The sequence below is a fragment of the Taudactylus pleione genome, unplaced genomic scaffold (assembly GCF_031769625.1).
Source record: "Taudactylus pleione unplaced genomic scaffold, aTauple2 ptg000053l, whole genome shotgun sequence".
Classification (NCBI taxonomy): domain Eukaryota; kingdom Metazoa; phylum Chordata; class Amphibia; order Anura; family Myobatrachidae; genus Taudactylus; species Taudactylus pleione.
In genome coordinates this window covers 25284968-25304236 of record NW_028284455.1, presented here as the reverse complement: position 1 = coordinate 25304236, position 19269 = coordinate 25284968, and the positions used below count along the sequence as shown (strand labels likewise).

General features: G+C 42.3%; 1 protein-coding gene across 5 annotated transcripts in view; it reads right to left on the bottom strand.

Annotated features, from left to right (window-relative positions):
• Positions 1–18915, bottom strand: part of RBMS3 (RNA binding motif single stranded interacting protein 3) — a 670995-nt gene extending 652080 nt beyond the window's left edge. For 4 of the 5 annotated variants that reach the window (XM_088462762.1, XM_088462759.1, XM_088462763.1 and 1 more), the window contains exon 1: positions 7426–8068. In XM_088462762.1, the coding sequence (XP_088318888.1) occupies positions 7426–7500 (75 nt within the window). In that variant the 5' untranslated portion in view covers positions 7501–8068. Of the gene's footprint in view, positions 1–7425; positions 8069–18846 lie in introns of those variants that run through there. The other variant, XM_088462760.1, reaches the window with a different exon arrangement.
• Between the last annotated feature and the right edge of the window lie 354 nt (positions 18916–19269).

Genomic DNA, 19269 nt, shown 5'->3' with positions numbered 1-19269 from the left:
AGCCTCTAAATCTGGGAATTTACTGCTGGGATTGGAGGCAGCAATCCCGAAGATTCTGTATTAGTAAAAGGGACCCATCTGACAATCGTTACAGCATGCAATGAACAGGCTGGCGGATGGGGCCCTGCAGCTACATATAGAGGATTGAGGCACACTGCAGTGCACTACTGGGTAGTTCCCATGAGACTCTCCTGAGGGGTCAGAGGAGCATGTGCTGTGCTCTGATTTGAGGGGCCCCTCACATGCTCCTCTGACTTCTGGAGATGATCAGCAGCAGCCTCATAGGAGTGATTCATCTTAGGCTGCGACTGCCCTGCTGCTGTCTGAGGCTGTGACTACCAGGTGAGTACAGTGTATGCCAATACAGCTCTCTATTTATTTGACTACTGAACACAATAAAAAGTGTGTCCCTAACCGTTAGTCTCCACCTGTCAGAGACATTTATTATCTCCATTATAATGCTTCCTATATGTAGACATGTTGTTGTAAAACATGTATAATTTAAAACTTTCTAATTAGTTTTCCAAGGAATTAAATAAATAAAAAAAACATCTCTTTGATAATAAGGCAGAGTACGGTAACCTGATACACTTTGGGGACCACAGAATACTAATGGTTTATTTGTGTACAATTCAATCCTGGGATGGGGCGAGATTGGCTTCTCTACCCTTGGGGAACACGTACCTTGGTTGAGAACTTAGGTACTATAGTGTCCAATATAAAGGTACAGCATACATTAGTTATATTTCTGTACTCTTAAGAAACATTGTCATTAATATATTTTGCTATCTCCCCAATCATATAGATCATTAATAATACTAATATTCATAATGTCCATTTGAGATGTTTTCCAATGCTACAGTGTTCTCAGTTGTTATGTAATGCCTCACTTGTCATTGGATTATTATGATATAGGTGACATGATTCCGGCATGTATTTTAAAAGCTGTTAATTCCTAATTGAAGAAAATAACTGGAATATGTATTAAATGAGTGATACTATTACTGAGGCGTTCTTTTCTCCCTGCAAGACAAACATAAGTATTTCACAGAATATTAAGCAAAGATTTACATTCCAGATTTTAATTTTCAACTGCAGCAAATATAATAATAATAATCAGATCATGGCCATATTTGAAGGAACTTTGCAAAGAACCCTCAACCTTACAGTTGTTACATGCTGCTTCATTGGATGATGTTTTAGTTAATCTTATTCAGTTAGGTTAATTTGAAAACACCTTTTCACTCTACATCCTTGTAAACTACAGAAAACATATAGTTTGGTTTAATGACAATGGAATAATAGTAGTCATTTACATTGTGTAGCAATATGTTAAATTAGAGCTGTTGTTGTACTACAAGTTTCAATGTGCCATGCATTCAAAGTCTACAGTAGAGAGTAGGTTGAGAAATTATGGGTGAAAACAAAATAGGCGGGATGCCCAATATTTAGCATAGTTCTGGTGCATATTTTGCAAAGTAACAAAAAAGACATAAGTCCGTCAAGTTCAATGTATTCTTAATTCTATTGATCTACAGCAGGGATGTGGAACCTCAGGACCGGGGCTGGATAAGGCCCCCGGAATGATTTGATCTGGCTTTTTTCTGCTAGCCTCATCTGGATGGCAGGGTGCCTATAATGGCAACCTGTGCCCAGAATCTATGCAGCAGTGGCGCCTAGAGCGTCCTTAGGACTCTTCAGACGGTCACACCGCTGCCCTTGCAGCTCCCCGGAGCATCCTCAGGATGCTCCAGGCATTGCTGTAATCACTGGCGATTGTGGCCCCGTCCCAGTGTGACATCACACGGAGGGGGCGTGGCCTGCACACGGCCCACAAATAATGTTATATATGTCAAAATGGCCCACGGCAGAAAAAAGATTCCCCACTCCTGATCTACAGGAAGACAAAACTCCCCCGTAAAAAAATCCCTTTATCTTCCCATACATGGCAAAAGAGATCCACTGAGCCCAATTCGAGAAAGGGGGTAGGTCAATGGATATGACTATACCATACCGGGACAGACTGAGGCTATATTTCAGCCTTGGCATACCTTTGTGCATGCACGAAAAAGGGGCATGGTCATGCCTTACAGAATGGCCCATCTCTTTGCATGCCTGCCAAGCAGAGCGCTGGAAGGTAGAGCTGCCTCGGCCAGGCTTTTGGGCTAGACCGGCCTATCAGGCCATCGGCACTTCTTGCATTTGTCAGTAGTGCCAGATATCGGGTCTGGCCCCTGATACCATATCAGGTGCTCTCTGCATATACTATGTGCTCCAAGTGATGTGTGATTCTGCCTCCCTGGCAAGCCCTAGCCCACAGAGAGTCCTGGGTATATTATGTGCCTCCTTCCTCAGTGCCCCTACATAGCAATAGGACTGTAGGTGAGTTTAGACTTTGTTCCACTTCTAGTTTTTCCCCATTAACTTTTTGTCATTTTTTGTGCTTTCTGTTTGTTAAATAGTACAATTAAAACATTACTGTAACAGTTGCCTATATAAAAGTAATTGTGCCCCTTCTTGCAGTGACAGCAGCTGTGACCTGTATTAAAAATAATCCCATTGATCTACATCCCCTGTCAGCTCTTGTGCTATTGTTGTCTGTGTAAAAGTATCTGAAAATAAAACAAGCTCAATGGAAATCCAGAGTAACTAAGATATCAAATTCCTGGATTTAAATTGGAATCAGGCTCAACAGTTTTGCAACCATGAAGATAAAACTATTTATTAGAAACATAAAAATGTATAATGAGTGTTTTGTTATTTCTTTATAATGATCGCACCAGGACATACAGTGTGAAATATTCTGTGTGCTTTCTGCGACCAGAGATTGCACAGTTGTTTCCTCCTACTCAACCCAGTGTGTAAACTGACTTGAAAAGCATATCCCCAAAAGATCACACACAGAACACAACAATACATGAATCAATAAGAGCTCAGTGCTCCTCTGTTCTTCCCATAAGCAGCCGTTTTATATGGAACAATTCTATCATAATAGATCTCTTATGCACATGCTTTTAATATTACACTGTTTAATTGCATACAGCTGTGCCCTGAACACTCTTAGAAAACAGAATTTTAGCACAGCCTTGGAGTAAAGTTTTGGATAAATATCAACGGTTTCTACTTGTACAAATTTCCGCCATTAAAGGCATTTTCAAAACAACACATTAGAAGGAATTCTGAACTTGAAAAAAAAAAAAAAGGTGGGGGGGGGGGGTGTGTGCTGACTTCCTGGAAGCCTCAGTACTGGCATGTTCGTGAGTGAATGAGCTGTTCTTGCCAAACGTACTCATAAAGACGAAAAGTGCTGTGTGAAATCATATCTGTGTATAGCCAACTGTGTCCAGGCCGTTTCCAACGTGACCTGAAATGAACCTATGCGTTTTACTCTCTCACTCTTATCTGCTTTGAAAGGATGTATAGAGAAATTGTTCTGCTCTGACTGACACCATTTGTGATTTTTAAACCAGGTCCTGTTACTCCCGCAACGTTTCACGCAACATATTTTCCAGGGGCTGGGTTGTCCTTTATTTTTTGCAGACTTATATATACAGTTACATAATGTCTGGGAAACTGGAAAGACAAACACTTAAAAATTACAAATTGGGTTCTCCTAGAACTGTCAACAATATGACGTTTAATTCTCTCTGATAATAGATAATGCAATCAAAGAAAAATGAACAATAATTAGCACAAAACGGAATATCTGTCATGTTTAATATCACTGATCAAGCACAGCTTCTGCTCACTGAACACCAGCGCTTAGACATAAATCAAGTGACATTGAAACAATGCCAGAACACAAAATCACATATATATATATATATATATATATATATATATAAATAATTAACATTATTTTGGATATTTCAATGATAGGTTGGACATTTAAATAGTTAACACATAAGAATGAAACCAAGAATCCAGAGTAGATACTATAAAGCAATATAATTTATAGCAGAATTTAAGCACGCCAGCCCGTGCGTCTGTAAGCACAGAAAATTATCATGAGATCAGCATGTCACTGGCACATGCCCAGGCTGCAGATGGTTAGAATTGTGGATTGAAACCAGTATGTGGTTGATGAATTACTCCTTACACCTATTACCTCACACCAGAGGACACCACCAGCTAGAGAAGCTATACCAGCTTCTTCTGCATACTGGAATTCTTTCGACAAGGCCTTCTGTATGTCCAGATGGTCAAACGTGGAAAATGCAGTAAAGCTACTAAGCAGGGATGGGTCTGGAAAATCTGCACTCAGTCAGCATGAGTGGGGACGCACAGCCAGAGCTGGGATTACAAATCGGTGCAGACTTGCAGAGGACAAAATATGGGAGGGAAAAAAGGACAGATCCTATAACAGATCTGCTTCTCTTCAGCCTCAGATCTGAAGTAGAACGGAGATTCCCCATGATTGTGTCTTAGATACATTTTCCAGTTACCAGTTAATATGGGTAATTAAAAGTGCACTTTGTCAGGTCAGAATATAGTATGTCATGTTCTTCTGATATAAAGAATATCTCATGATACTGTATGGAAAAGAACATGATATATAAGACTCACTTGTATGTCATTAGATGTGATAACCTAGCACTGCTTCATTCAGGTCATTGACAATTAATGAACCTAATTTCTTTCCTTTTTATTATTTGGTCACAATTCTCTGGGGCTCATACTGTATCTATCTTCATTAGCAAGAGAGAATAATATATGAATTTCCACAAACCGTATGAGAAGATCAATATTCATATTAAAGTGTTCATCTCTGCTTTTCTTGTTTAAACATTATTATTATAGTTATGTATTAATGAATTTATTATTTCACATACATAACAATTGCAGGACATAATATCTCCCTGACTGTGTTGACTATTATTAAAGATATTAAGTATATGATGGACATTCAAATACTCAAATGACAAAGACAACACAAATTAAAGCAGAAAAATCAGGCATTACAACCAAAAAATAAATAAATAATAATAATATATTGTTAGCGGCTCATGAAATAAAATTTTTAGATAAGCAGTATGTAGATCTGGCTAGAAATACGGTATGAGAGATGAAGGTGCTCATTTCTTAATGCTAAGAGGAAAGATTTACAATGAAAATGATGTCACTCATAGAACATAAAGGACACACTGAAGCATTCTTGAAATATTTCCTAAAGCAGTTTTACAATGTGCAAATTTAATTCCTCAAGCAACAATTATTTATTTCATTCATTCAGACCCAGTTCTGAACAGTATCCATTACACTGATAATGGGCGCTTTCCCTTGGCTTAATATAAACAGCGAGAACATCTTCTACAAAGGGAGTTTATATTAGGGTTACATGATATTGCCATAATTCTGTATATTCTGTACAAGTTATATCAATTAACAGCTCACCATGGAAACGAGAATGGAATATAATATTACACAGACCTTAATGGTTATCATTAATAATTCACATTAGTAAAGTACAGAATCATTTGAAAAATCAAGCATTATTATTATGCCGGTCACCGCCTCATCCCGTTCAGTGAAATGTTGGGCCATCTTTCAGGTCTACTGCTGAATAAATAAGAGTATTCATGCAAAAATATAGCTTTTTTTTTAACCGACAATAATTATTTCTTAAAGCATACGTATCGCTTACACACCACAGGTGCAGCCATTTTTTGTGCTGAACCAATAATCATGAGCTGCTGTCTATAAGTTCATTAAGAATTGGTGGCAACCCTTAAGCATGAGGCTCATACACCTCAAGCCTCAATGATATCACCAGTTGCAAGTGAACTAATCAGCAGAATATTGGTTGAGGTCCAGGCCACAAAATGGCTGCCTCTGCTAACTGCGGGCGATAGGTACACTTTAGGCGAACTTTGCCCAGTTTGTAAACTTCAGTTCTCAGCTTACACGGCTAACTTCCAATGGTCAGAAAAACAACACATTTTTTCAATTTGTGGCGTGTGTGGCACAAAACATCTGGAGATCCAACTGGAAAGCTACGACAATAATTAATTAATGGGTATTGTGTCTGGGTGTACGTCGCTGAGTAATTGTTGCTCATTGGAGCATGTCAGCATATAAAAGCGTGTGCTAGCTGTTTATCCAGCAGAGGACAGAGCTGACATGCACTTACTTCAGCTTCTCCCATACAGAATTTAAGCTTACCCTATAGCTTTCTGATGACTGAAACCAAATGCCCTAGGAGCTGAAAGCATATTAAAGTAACAAGATCCAGATGCTGCATGTCTGTAGCGACTTGTGGTATTTTTCAAATGCTATCACAAAACATCTTTTACATTTTAATTCAACATTGACTACACATCTTTAAATGGAGCTTTTAGAGTCTGTGGTTTTTTTTTTTGCAAAATGTATTATATATATATTATGTTTGTGTGTAAAATCCTTACTGCATACAACATGCTTTTCACACACATCCTGCATAAAATAATCTATTGGTCATTTCTACTAGTAACAGTGAATGAATGAAGAAACCAAGACAAAGAAATGTATCTGCTGCACTGTGGTGGTCTTAAAACTCACAAATACTAATGAAATTGACCTTGACATTGCAAACAACAGAACAGGAGACACCTCTGTGAGTGAGACTAGCCGGTAAACTTCTTCCTACAATAGACAATGTTTAGGACAATACAGTATGTAAAATAGAACACCTGACTAAGCAGTTTTATAGAGCTGTAGACAGAAACCTGAGGTCTGTGTTGTCTGACGCCTATCCAATGTATATAGATGACCCATCAGGTCATTGTCTAGCCTTGACCTCTGACGTGTGAGCAGTGCACTACCTACTGATCAGCCCTATTTACTAAATGGCTTTTCTTTCTATTTATTTATTGAGATGCAGTGCAAGTGCTGCATCCTTCCCATATATATATATATATATATATATATAATATGTATATATGTTCTGTTACAAACAGTTACAATATCCCAAACTTGCAGCACAACACTGATCAGATTGTCTTGGCTCTTTTAGCTGTGTGCATTGCCCATTTAAAGTTGATCAGCACAGAATTCCCCTGCAGCTGGATCGTGCTTTCTGGTGCCCAGATTGTACAGATCTCACTAAAGTACCACTGAGACTCTACTCACATCCAAGAGTATACATTTTACTGTCCAAGCCAATCTGCATCCTATGTCAAGAGAATATAGAGAACCGAGCTGTACACTAATATAGAAGACCGATATAATCTCTGGGACAGACAACAAAGGATTAAATGAAGACATAGGTATAATATAGCAATAAAAAAAAAATAATAATAAAAAGAATCAGAGGGTTTGGGAGGTGGGGTGACAAATCCACATTGCATGACCTTCCTGATGTTGTGTGTGTCAGTCACCTATCCATCACCCCCTGAGTGTGTAACCACATCACACAGGCACCGCTGGAGGAAAGGTGCTGGCTCATACCTTGGTTTGGAGATAATGAGGGTAGTAGTACGTGTACTGAGGGTACATTGGTTGCTGTTCCAAGCGTTTGCCCATGTAGCTGGAATCCTTATATCTGATGCAGAAAACTCGTTGACAGGGTGTAAAGCCCCCGGGCCCTTCTTCCCAACCAGAGACCACTATCCCTGGCAGCAGCAGCAGTGAGCTTCTCCCAGGAGTTCGTTACCCTTGTATTTATTTATTTGTTTCAGCAATCTTTAATTCCAAAGCAATAAGGAAAACATCTATCCTTAAAAATATAGATCTATAGTAAAAGAAAAACAACAGGCAAAGAATGCTTCCAGTCAGTCTTCCTCCCCTTTTATTTTAAATTGTCTCCTTATTTATGAAATGAGCTTGTTTATAGTGTAATCCAGCCAGTGGTGTGTATAGTCCCGTGATGGCAAGCAGGAGGGCTGTGTGTGCTGTAACTCAGGTTCCTGCAAAGCCGGCTTGCTGCTGCTCTCTTCCTTACTCCCAGTCTCTCTCTCTCTTTCTGTCTCTCTCTCTCTCCTCCCCCTGATAGGTGGGGAAAAAAAGAAAAAGAAAGGAAGGAATTAAGAAAGAAAGAAAAAAAAAACCTTCCAGTCTAGTTGCTGCTGTCTCCCTGACGGTGTGACATGGTGTTTAGGGCTTGTCTTGTCTTTCATTCAGACCCCCTCCTTCCAGCCTGTGGGTGGAACAGCAGTCAGCCTCTCCCTGGAGAGGCAGACGCAGTCCAGAAGGCTGCAGTGTTTCCTCTAAGAAGGAATAGCCTGCTGCAAGCAAAGTACAGCTTCCCTCTGCTGGCTACTATCTCACAGCAGCCTGAGAGCAGCTTTCCCATGGGCTGTGTTGTGCTGCTGGGTTACTGCTATACCACCTCAAAGCCAGCCTGGTGGTGGCAACCTATCTTCAAAAGAGTGGAGGGCATAATAAGGCCATTCATCTGGAGAAGAAAGTGCTTACTAAACACAGGCTTTATACAGAAAACTTCTGCATGCTAGATTTTTTCCCACTGAGACTTAAATATGAATGGAGAGCACAACAGTAGCTGGTTTAAAAAAAAATATATATATATATATAATTTTTTTTTTAATATTGTTTAGGTTACAAAGATAAGAAACAAGTACATCAGGAGCAAATAAAAAAAAATAATTTAAACCTTGGCAAAATCATGTTGCACTGCAATTAGCATGCCTCCCAACATTTACAGTCTAGGAGTCGAGACCTGCGAGCGCCCAAAAAAGGGGGCGTTGCCTGATTGTAAAGGGGGCGTGGTTTAAGGACACGCCCCCATTTACATCACTAATGGGGCATGCCCAGCATCTCCGACTGCCCCTGGTCTTCCCCCCATGCAGTGAATACATGCGCACAGCATCTATTCTCGCTCTCCATACCTGCTGCTGTGCATAACAGAGCAGCGGTGTATGCTTCCCCCAACTTCCACCCCACCGCGGGACACTGCGGCCTGAGGACGGGACAGTCCCAGGAAAACGGGACTGTCCGGCTAAATGTGGGACAGTTGGGAGGTAGGAAGAAGGGTAGACTTAAATGCAGAGAGATTTAAAGTTGTTAAGTGGTGTTTCTCCTCGCTTAATTCTACATTTTAGTGTAAAAACAAAGCTGTCTGTATTTTATACACTATCTGTAAAAGCAGCCAGTAATATCCTGTCATGCAAAAAATGTAAATGCATTTGCACCCCTTGTATTGCAAATATTCCAGGAGCAAATTACTCCTCTTTTGCTTATTATTATTATTATTATTATTATTATTATTATTATTATTAGCTTCTTAGGGCTGTATTCAATTAGAAGTGAAAAGTCCTGTACTTTTTGCATGCCGGACTTTTCGCCAACATCACTGGTTTCACATGCAAAAAAGTTTTGCGCGCGTCCCCGCTTATCTCCATATTCAATTCCAAAGGACGCGAAAATGCATCATGGCGAAACTAAAACAGTCGAAAAGTGCTGGCAGATATGGGGAAATCACAATACATATGGATTCTGCACTTCTACATAAATATAAACTCGATCTTAAACAATGTACATTTAATAACAAGTAAAATTACAATGCATATAAACATGTGATATCAGACATCCATACTTATAAATAAGGACATGTAGAAGCCTTATCTCCAGCACCTGCTGCAAATGTCATAACTGGGTAGCTTTGTGTGGATAATATTGACTGAGATATGGGGAAATCAGCCTGACACCCCCCAAAAGATGCACTGATATGGGTGATCACTATGGGTACCCCCGAATAGCCCTGCTGGAGGTATTTGGGGTGCTTAAATGCTCTCAATTGGTGCTATTTTGCGTCTTTGCACAAGTGGTGAAGAATAGCATATTGCAGTAGCACCCCAGAATATTTTGAGTACATGAAAATGGGTGCAAGCATGGTTAAAAATTTGCTAAAGTGAGGTCTTAAAAAGCGTTAAAAACGCACCTTCAGCAAGCACCTGTAATCAACCCCCCCCCAAACTTGCATACCCCCCCATATCTATTTCAGTTTTTAAGTTTGTACCCAAATTTTGAACTTTTTGGCCCCTTTTTCAAAGTCATTTTTTGGGATGTTCTTTAATTCTTTTTTGGGATTTTTTTGAAGCAGTTTACCTTTTGGGGACCTGTCCTAAGGGTGCAGAGTGGTTTCCCCACTTTTGCACCCCAAAACCGCAATTCTGCACTTTTTTCTGCCAGCTATTCATAGGTGAAACATTTCTGCAGGGTACATTGCATTGTGTTTTTGCAACAATTGAATACGGGGATAAGTTTCCACCGGCAAAATGATGTCACCTGCAAAACTTTTTAGCAAAAATCGGCTTTTCGCTACTAATTGAATACGTCCCTAAATCTGAATCAGGCCCTTTATATGCATTTTCATATGCCATTGTGATAGTAGAAGGTACAGTATTGCTGAAATACCACATGCATGATTCTGATCTTGAGAGGCAACATACTATATAACTGTATTTACTGGGTGTTGTGGTCCTGCCAGCTACACAGTAAAATAATGAGTGTAAAAAATTTTTTTTTTTGTGGTTTTGAAAAAATTATCTCAAGTCTTTTATAATTCAATTTAGATGTTTTTGAGAGGCAGTGTATATTATTGGACTTACTTGGGGTTGTGTCCCCATCAGCTGTATCCCAAAACAATAAAAGTTTAAAAAAATTGTTTTGTTCTTGAATTAAAAAAAAATCACAAGTCTTTCAATAAAACTGCATGGTTCTTTATTTCCCTAACTCATTGTATAAGGTGGTTAAAAAAGTAAGGTAACAAGATTTATCACGTGTGTAATGTTCTCTATTTCATTCTAGTTTCCTGCCAGGCCGGGGGAGGTAGATCAATGCTTCCCCTCATAGCCATTAGACTGTGCCTCATATCAGTCTTACTGTATCATCATAAATTGTAAGATGGCTGGGCTGGCGGAAGCAAGATCAAACATTGAGGTGCATAGTGTGATCAGATTCCTGCATCTAAAGGGCACATCAACATGAAATTCATCGCCAACTTGTCAAGATGTACGGTATAACGTCATGTCATGGAAACACCCTCGTACATTCATTTGGTATAGTGGCAATTACAAGTTCAAGAACAGTAGCATTCCCCCTGTCCTGGTGTAAATCAATTATGAATCAGTCTATAGAACCCAGCACAAGTGCTGGCAGTCATAGTACTTCTTCAATATCTACTTTTAAAGACGGTCAAGGGCAGAGCCGTAGCTAGGCATTTTGGTGCCCTGAGCCAGAAAGAGCCTTGGTGCACCCCCTATTTTGAACAGGGATTGTGCGCCGCGAAGGCATGCGCCAAAAATAAATGGAGGCGTGGCCTCACCGGGATGTCATGTGGCCACACAAAAGTACCAGTTCACATTACACCGCACATTAGTGTCTGTTATTCACATTACACCGCACATTAGTGTCCGCTATTCACATTACACCGCTCATTAGTGTCTGTTATTCAAATTACACCGCACAGTAGTGTCCGTCATTCACATTACACCGCACATTAGTGTCCGTTATTCACATTACACCGCACATTAGTGTCTGTCATTAACATTACACCGCACATTAGTGTCCGTCATTCGTATTACAGCTCACAGTAGTGTCCGTCATTCACATTACTACGCACAATAGTGTCCGTTATTCACATTATACCGCACATTAGTGTCCATTATTCACATTACACCGCACAGTAGTGTCTGGTATTCACATTACACCGCATATTAGTGTCTGTTATTCAAATTACACCGCACAGTAGTGTCCATCATTCACATTACACCGCACATTAGTGTCCGTTATTCACATTACACCGCACAGTAGTGTCTGTTATTGACATTACACCGCACATTAGTGTCCGTCATTCACATTACACCGCACAATAGTGTCCGTTATTCACATTACACTGCACATTAGTGTCCATTATTCACATTACACCGCACAGTAGTGTCCGGTATTCACATTACACCGCACATTAGTGTCCGATATTCACATTACACCGCACATTAGTGTCCGTTATTCACATTACACCGCACAGTAGTGTCCATCATTCACATTACACCGCACATTAGTGTCCGTTATTCACATTACACCGCACATTAGTGTCCGTTATTCACATTACACCACACAGTAGTGTCTGTTATTCACATTACACCGCACATTAGTGTCCGTCATTCGCATTACACCTCACATTAGTGTCCGTCATTCACATTACACCACACAATAGTGTCCGTTATTCCCATTACACTGCACATTAGTGTCCATTATTCACATTACACTGCACAGTAGTGTCCGGTATTTACATTACACCGCACATTAGTGTCCGTTATTCACATTACACCGCACAGTAGTGTCTGTTATTCACATTACGTCACAAAGTAGAACCCCAAACCCCTTTATAGTATACATGTTACACCTCACAGTAGCACCCCTTATACATGTTATGCCACACAGTAGTGCCCCTTATACACATTATGCCACATAGAGTTCCTTATACACATTACGCCACACACATGATATACTATGCAAACACAGCCCCCACTCTTACTGCCCCCATTTATAGCTATTATTGCCTCCAATCACAGCCCACACTGCTCCCTTTCACACTGCCCCACTCTCACAACCCCCACTTATAGCTATCACTGCCCCCAATCACAGTCCACACTGCCCCCAGTCTCACTGCTCACAGGTCGCACTTATAGCTATCACTGCCGCTAATCACAACCCACATTGTTCCTTGTCACATATCCCAATGCCCCCGCTCTCACTGCCCCCCCCTTTAGCTATCAGTGCCTCAAATCACAGCTGACACACTGGTCCCACTTATAGCTATCACTGCCCTCAATCACAGCCCATGCTGCGCCTCCCTCCCAGCTTACTGCCCTATTCACACAGCCCCCACTCAGAGTTCAATTCCCTGCTCTCACAGCCCCCACTCATAGATCACTGCCCTCCTCACATAGCCGAATCACATCACCACACTGCTCCCGCTCATACTGAACCCTTCAAAGTGCTCCCACCTCACCTGCCCCCCTACAGGACACAATGCCAAAACCCCCCTTTCACCCACGCCCTGCTCCACCTACCTGTATACCTCTTCCTCACAGCCAGCCCAGCACTGCATGCTGGCTGTGACAACTCTACTTGTGGCGGGGGCAGGGGCAGACTAAGCCCTCAGGAGGCCAGGGGCACTTAAGACAAGGGGCCCTCCCCCTCTTGTCAGGACCTCCATGAGGCAGCAGCATAGGTCATACCTGTATCCCATGTCTATAGCCCACAGCTCAACCCCTGTACCTATCTATAGACTCAGTCCTGACGCCTGTGTCTCTCTATAGCCTCAGCTTATGGTTGTTGTTAAATCCAAGTTGAAGAAAGGACCTCTGACATCACAACCACGTGACCACTATGGGAGGGCTGGACCGCTACCAGTGTTACTATATACGTGGGCATAAAGGGGGAATATAAGCCTGTGGCAAGCAAAGCGAGCCAGCATGCCCAAAGCATGGCCCCCTATTCTAAACTTTGACCCTCATCATTTGGTCGCGGGTCACATGGTTGTGATGTCAAAGGTCCTGTGAAGCATCTCCTTCTAGACCTAACCCTCAGCTCATGCTGTGTCTCTGCAGCAACCTCAATTCTGCCACTCTGTCTGTCTATAGCCCCCAGCTCAACCCCTGTGTCTCCCAATAGCATCAACCCTCCCCGTGTCTTGCTGCAGCCTTAAACACCTTCCACCCTCCCCTCCCCTTCCTCACTTACCTGGATGATGGATCTTCTACTTGCTCCTCCAAAGTCCTCCTCATTGCTGGGGCAGTGACAGCAGGCTCCTCACAATCAGTGTCTCTCTGTTCTTCTTCATCGCGCTGACATCATGACGTCAAGCGCGCTATGCAGAAAAAAACTTTATTGTTCCGGCTGAATCGTGTGATTCCGTCCCCGGTAGTCAATGCAGCAGTGCAGGCACAGGCCAGGACCAGTCACAATCACCGGACTTGCCCTGTCATGGGAGGGAAACAGCAGCAGCTAGAGCTGGGAGGAGCAGCTCCGGCCAGGGGGCGGGTGCGGCAAATGCTGAGTGTGGTGAGTGAGGCACCAGCCGCACCATTCTCCATGTGGCCCTGATCTCTTTCCCTCAGCCAGCGCAGCCAGTGTTAGACACTGAGCCAGCACTGGCTTTGTACAGAGGCACTTGGAACATTGCAGTGGGCAGACGGTTTTGCCCTCAGTGCTGTTCCGCTCTGTGCGGCGGCCCCGGCCGCCCCACCCTAGTTACGGCCCTGGTCAATGGGTAAGAATGTGTAAGAAAGGCACTTTAAATCTAAACAATGTTTGACAATCTTTAAGATTAGTGTCCGTTATTCACATTACACCGCACAGTAGTGTACGTCATTCACATTACACTGCACATTAGTGTCTGTTATTCACATTACACCGCACAGTAGTGTCCATCATTCACATTACACTGCACATTAGTGTCTGTTATTCACATTACACCGCACAGTAGTGTCCGTCATTCACATTACACTGCACATTAGTGTCTGTTATTCACATTACACCGCACAGTAGTGTCCGTCATTCACATTACACTGCACATTAGTGTCTGTTATTCACATTACACCGCACACTAGTATCCGGTATTCACATTACACCGCACATTAGTGTCTGTTATTCACATTACACCGCACAGCAGTGTCCGTCATTCACATTACACCGCACAGTAGTGTCCGTCATTCACATTACACCGCACAGTAGTGTCCAGTATTCACATTACACCGCACATTAGTGTCCGTTATTCACATTATATCGCACAGCAGTGTCCGTCATTCACATTCCACTGCACAGTAGTGTCTGGTATTCACATTACACCGCAGATTAGTATCCGTTATTCACATTACACTGCACATTAGTGTCCGTTATTCACATTACACCGCACAGCAGTGTCCGTTATTCACATTACAACACACAGTAGTGTCCGGTATTCACATTACACCGCACATTGGTGTCCGTTATTCACATTACACCGCACATTAGTGTCTGTCATTAACATGACAACGCACATTAGTGTCCGTTATTCACATTACACTGCACAGTAGTGTCCGGTATTCACATTACACCGCACATTAGTGTCCGTTATTCACATTACACCGCACATTAAATCTAAACAATGTTTGACAATCTTTAAGAAAACATCACCGCTAACTATGAAGGGTAAAGTTACTGCTGTAAGATGTAAAATTGTCAACATGCTATTCACCAAACACATTGGCATGGAAAGGCTCAAGCTCAGACCAGCCGTTCTCTGGGAATTGTGGTCCTGCTACTTCTGTTTCATTCACTAGAATGCCTATTGTGAAAGTCAGGGCCAAACACAGGCATCTTCTTGAAACCTCGCATGTACCACCTTCTTGCTCTGAGTCTAGATGTGTCACCTCTAAAACAGGTAAATCAGTGCACAAAAAGAACTCTATGGGGTCAATTCAATTAGTCACAAAGAGTGCAAGTTGCCGTTGCCATGATGCTAAAACGCCGACAACTGCAAAGCATCTCGCACCTCTCATGGCCCACTTCAAGCCCTAATTTGCTAATTTTTGCTTGCAGCCCTCTAGAGGGGATGTAGTCAGGATGCCAGCGGTTGAAATGCCGACTGCAGAATCCCAACACTGAAAGCCCAGCATGGGACTAAAGATAGGCGCCTAAACACCGACAGCTATCATTAGCCCCATGCCGAAATCCTGATGGCTGGCATACCAAATGTAGGTTAGACAGGCGTTGCAATGTATTAGCTGCGCGGGGAGGGAGGGTTAGGTTTAGGCACCCCTGAGGGGACTTAGGGCTAGGCACCCCCCTGGGAGGGTTAAGTTTAGGCTAGGGGAAGGGGGGAAGGGGGTGTTAGGGTTAGGCACCACCGGGGGGAGTTTAGGGTTAGGCACCCCCCTGGGAGGGTTAGGTTTAGGGTGTGGGGACAGGGGGGTAGGCACCACCCCCCGAATCTTAGGGTTAGGCACTCCCAAGGGAGGGTTAGGGGGAGAGGGGAGTGTTAAATATACTTACCAGCTGGCGTCGGGATTATGATGTGTCGGGCTTCCAGGGTCAGGATTTGAACATGATTTCATACTCAACCCCTCCAGAGCCATCCAGCTCTTATCCTAACCCACTGCTCCATGCCCCATTCTCACTGTTTCCCCCACCCATGTCACCACTGTAGGTTTTCCCCTCCCCTTTAGAATGTAAGGGCCCTCTTTCCCCTCTTACTTATACTACAATTTATTCCATTACACCTAATCCCTGGTTTCTGTTTACCTGCTACTTATTTGAGTATTATAACCACTGATGCAGCAATGTTAATCTATGTCCTTGTACTGCAATGTTTTGTACTTTAAGTGATTGTTTTCTATGTACTTTGTAAGGCGCTGTGGAACTTTTGTGGCACCATTTATATAAAGGATAATAATAAGGACATATCATTTCGAAAGACTTTATTTGTGACACTCATTGGTGCCAGAATTGGTGATATCTTTGTTTGTTTTAATGATCTAATTGTGGAAAAATACTGCTTTTCATCATGACTGATTGCATTGAATGACTTTTGGATATACATTAATGCCAGGAGAAACCTATCACTTTATGCTTTATATGTGTTAAGTGGAATTGGGTCATTTCTAAAAAGGACAACCTATGCTAGCCTTTGTTTAGAGGCCACCTTGGAGGCATACAATTGTATTATTAACATTGTATGAGCATTACAACTGGGTGAATTTCAACATGTACCATGTTTTGCTCACACAATAAACACAATAAACAATACAGGATAAGCAGGAGGTGCTGGATGTGGCCTGTAAAATTTCCATTTGCCATGCCACCAACTGAAGCAAGAGGTTGTAACCAGGTGGAATTCTGCCCTCTATATGCTTCAGTACCTGGAGAAACAGAAACAAGCCTTCATGAGGTAAATATCAAGCCATGAGATAGGGAAAGGGGGACAAGTCACCACTTTATTGCAGCACACTGGAGAATACTCTTGGTTATATGCAAGCTACTGAATCCATTTGAAATTGTAAACTGTGAGGTGAGTTCAGACACTGTCAGTCAGGTCATACCCTTAATTAAACTACTGGAACACCAGCTAGAGAAGCTGAAGGAGGAGATGAAACTAAGAGATTCCGCTACATATGCAGGACTTGTAGATCAAGTTCTTTATCGCTTTGCCAGGACCAAATGGTTTGCAACATTGCAATTGGATCACTACATTTTGGCAACCATACTTATTCCCACTGTAGGTTTAAGTCCTCTTAGCCCTACTTACCGTGTCTGGCAGTGCTACAACACTGTGCTCCCTGCTTCTTATCATCACAGCATTACATGTAAACAAACAGCTGACAGCATGGGTGCAGCCATTTTGGATCCCATCAGGTGACTCAGTGAATAGCAGCCACACCCATCTGATTCTTCCATCTATGAACACTGACTACACCCTATATACACCTTCCCCCTGCACTCATCCAGTGCCATAATAAGTGTTTTCTTCTGAGATTCATTCCTGACTCCAAGCTGACATCAATTCTGTTCCTGTGTTTTCTGTGATTCCATACCTTGCTGTCAGTCTCCGTCTGCTGTTGCCATCACCCTGGTACTCCAGCTGACCTGCAGACTCCTATACTTTCCATCTTCTCTGAGATTTCCTACAGTGCTTCTGTCATCTGCTGCTATGACGATTCCTGATCTTCTTGGTTGATCAGTGGCTGAGATTTCAGTTCTAGATTTAGGCAGCTGGGGCTGGTTCTGCATCTCACCTGGTTTTGGTTCCAGGGCTGTTGCCAGTTCATGGATGCCAGGCTTGTTCAACTGGTTCAGTCGGCAGGTCCTGAGTTCTCCACTCTCTGACTTTCAGTTCCTGAGTCCCGACCCCAGAATCCAGTTCCGGGGTGTCAGCCAGAAGGGATTTCCAGATTGTACAGTGCTACTGGTGGTGAGTTTGAGTCCATTCCCTCTGGGCAGTCCCAAGTTCCAGGTGCGAGTACAGATTCAGAACTGTATACTTTTGTGTCCCTGTGCAAAGACTAGTAGGTTCCAATCTTGTGCACTTAGGTTAGCTCATTTGATTGAGTTCATCATGACCAATGCTTGCCTCACAGCTCTCAGGTTTCAGTTACATATCCTGATCATACTCCTGGGTATTTGGATACCTCCATGATCTCCAGGTGAACCTGACTGGTTATTCGCCCCATGAGTGTAATTCCCATAAAGACCTTTTACTTCCCTTACACTTCGGTTAGGCCTAAGGGCCCCGAGACAGATCCACAACAACCTCAGATTGTGATTTTTTTTATTTTGGCTCCATAGATTGGGCAGGGGAACCGGCTAAAAAACGCTGAGCAAGCTCTAAATGAACATATGAATAGAGAAGAAGCAAATCAAAGCAGATTACAGGACATGTCAGGTCAACTGAGGGCACTGCATTCCTCAGACCCAAGTTCCAATTCCTGCTGACCTCTCCAGACCTGAGACTCTTTCTCCATCATCTAAACTTCAACTTCCGACAACTGAGAGATATGACAGGGATCCCAAAAGTTGTCAGAGCTGTTTAACCCAATGCTACATTCACTTAGATCTGCAACTTATCAACTTCCCTACCTCCAGCACCAAGACGGCCCATTTTATTTCCCTGCTGTCTGGGCAGGCCTTGGTGTGGCCTCCACCACTCTAGGAAAAGGCAGATCTGATTCTCTCTGACATTGACAGGTTTCTGTCCACATTCCGTAAAATATTTGATAAGCCTGGAAGATCCTCATCAGCTGCTTCAGATATACTATACTTCAGTTTGAAATAAAAGGACAAAAAATATATTTGCACACAAATCTTAAATATATGGATACCTTGTGCAGGGCTGCCATCAGAAATTGTGGGGCCCTGGACATGACTTACATTATCGCCTTGAAGAATGCTCCTTTCTTTTGGCTTCTTCTCCTCCAGGTCTAGCTGGTGCTGCTCCTCACGCACTGCGGCTCCTCTGTCCTCTCCTTTCCAGCGGTGTGGCATCATGAAGTCACATGCGCCGATTCCAAAGAAAAAGAAAATTATTGAACAAGAGCAGGGGCAAATGCAGGATTTTCTGGGGGGGGTTCTAATAAATATATATATATATATATACAGTATATGTGTTAGTGTGGGTACACTGTATATGTGTTAGTCTGTATATATGTGTATGTATGTGTTAATGTGTATACAGTATATGTGTGTTATATATAATATATACATTCTGCTATATACTATATATATTATAGATGTGTTAGATATATATAAATATATATATATACAGTACATACATATATAATATATATGCAGTAT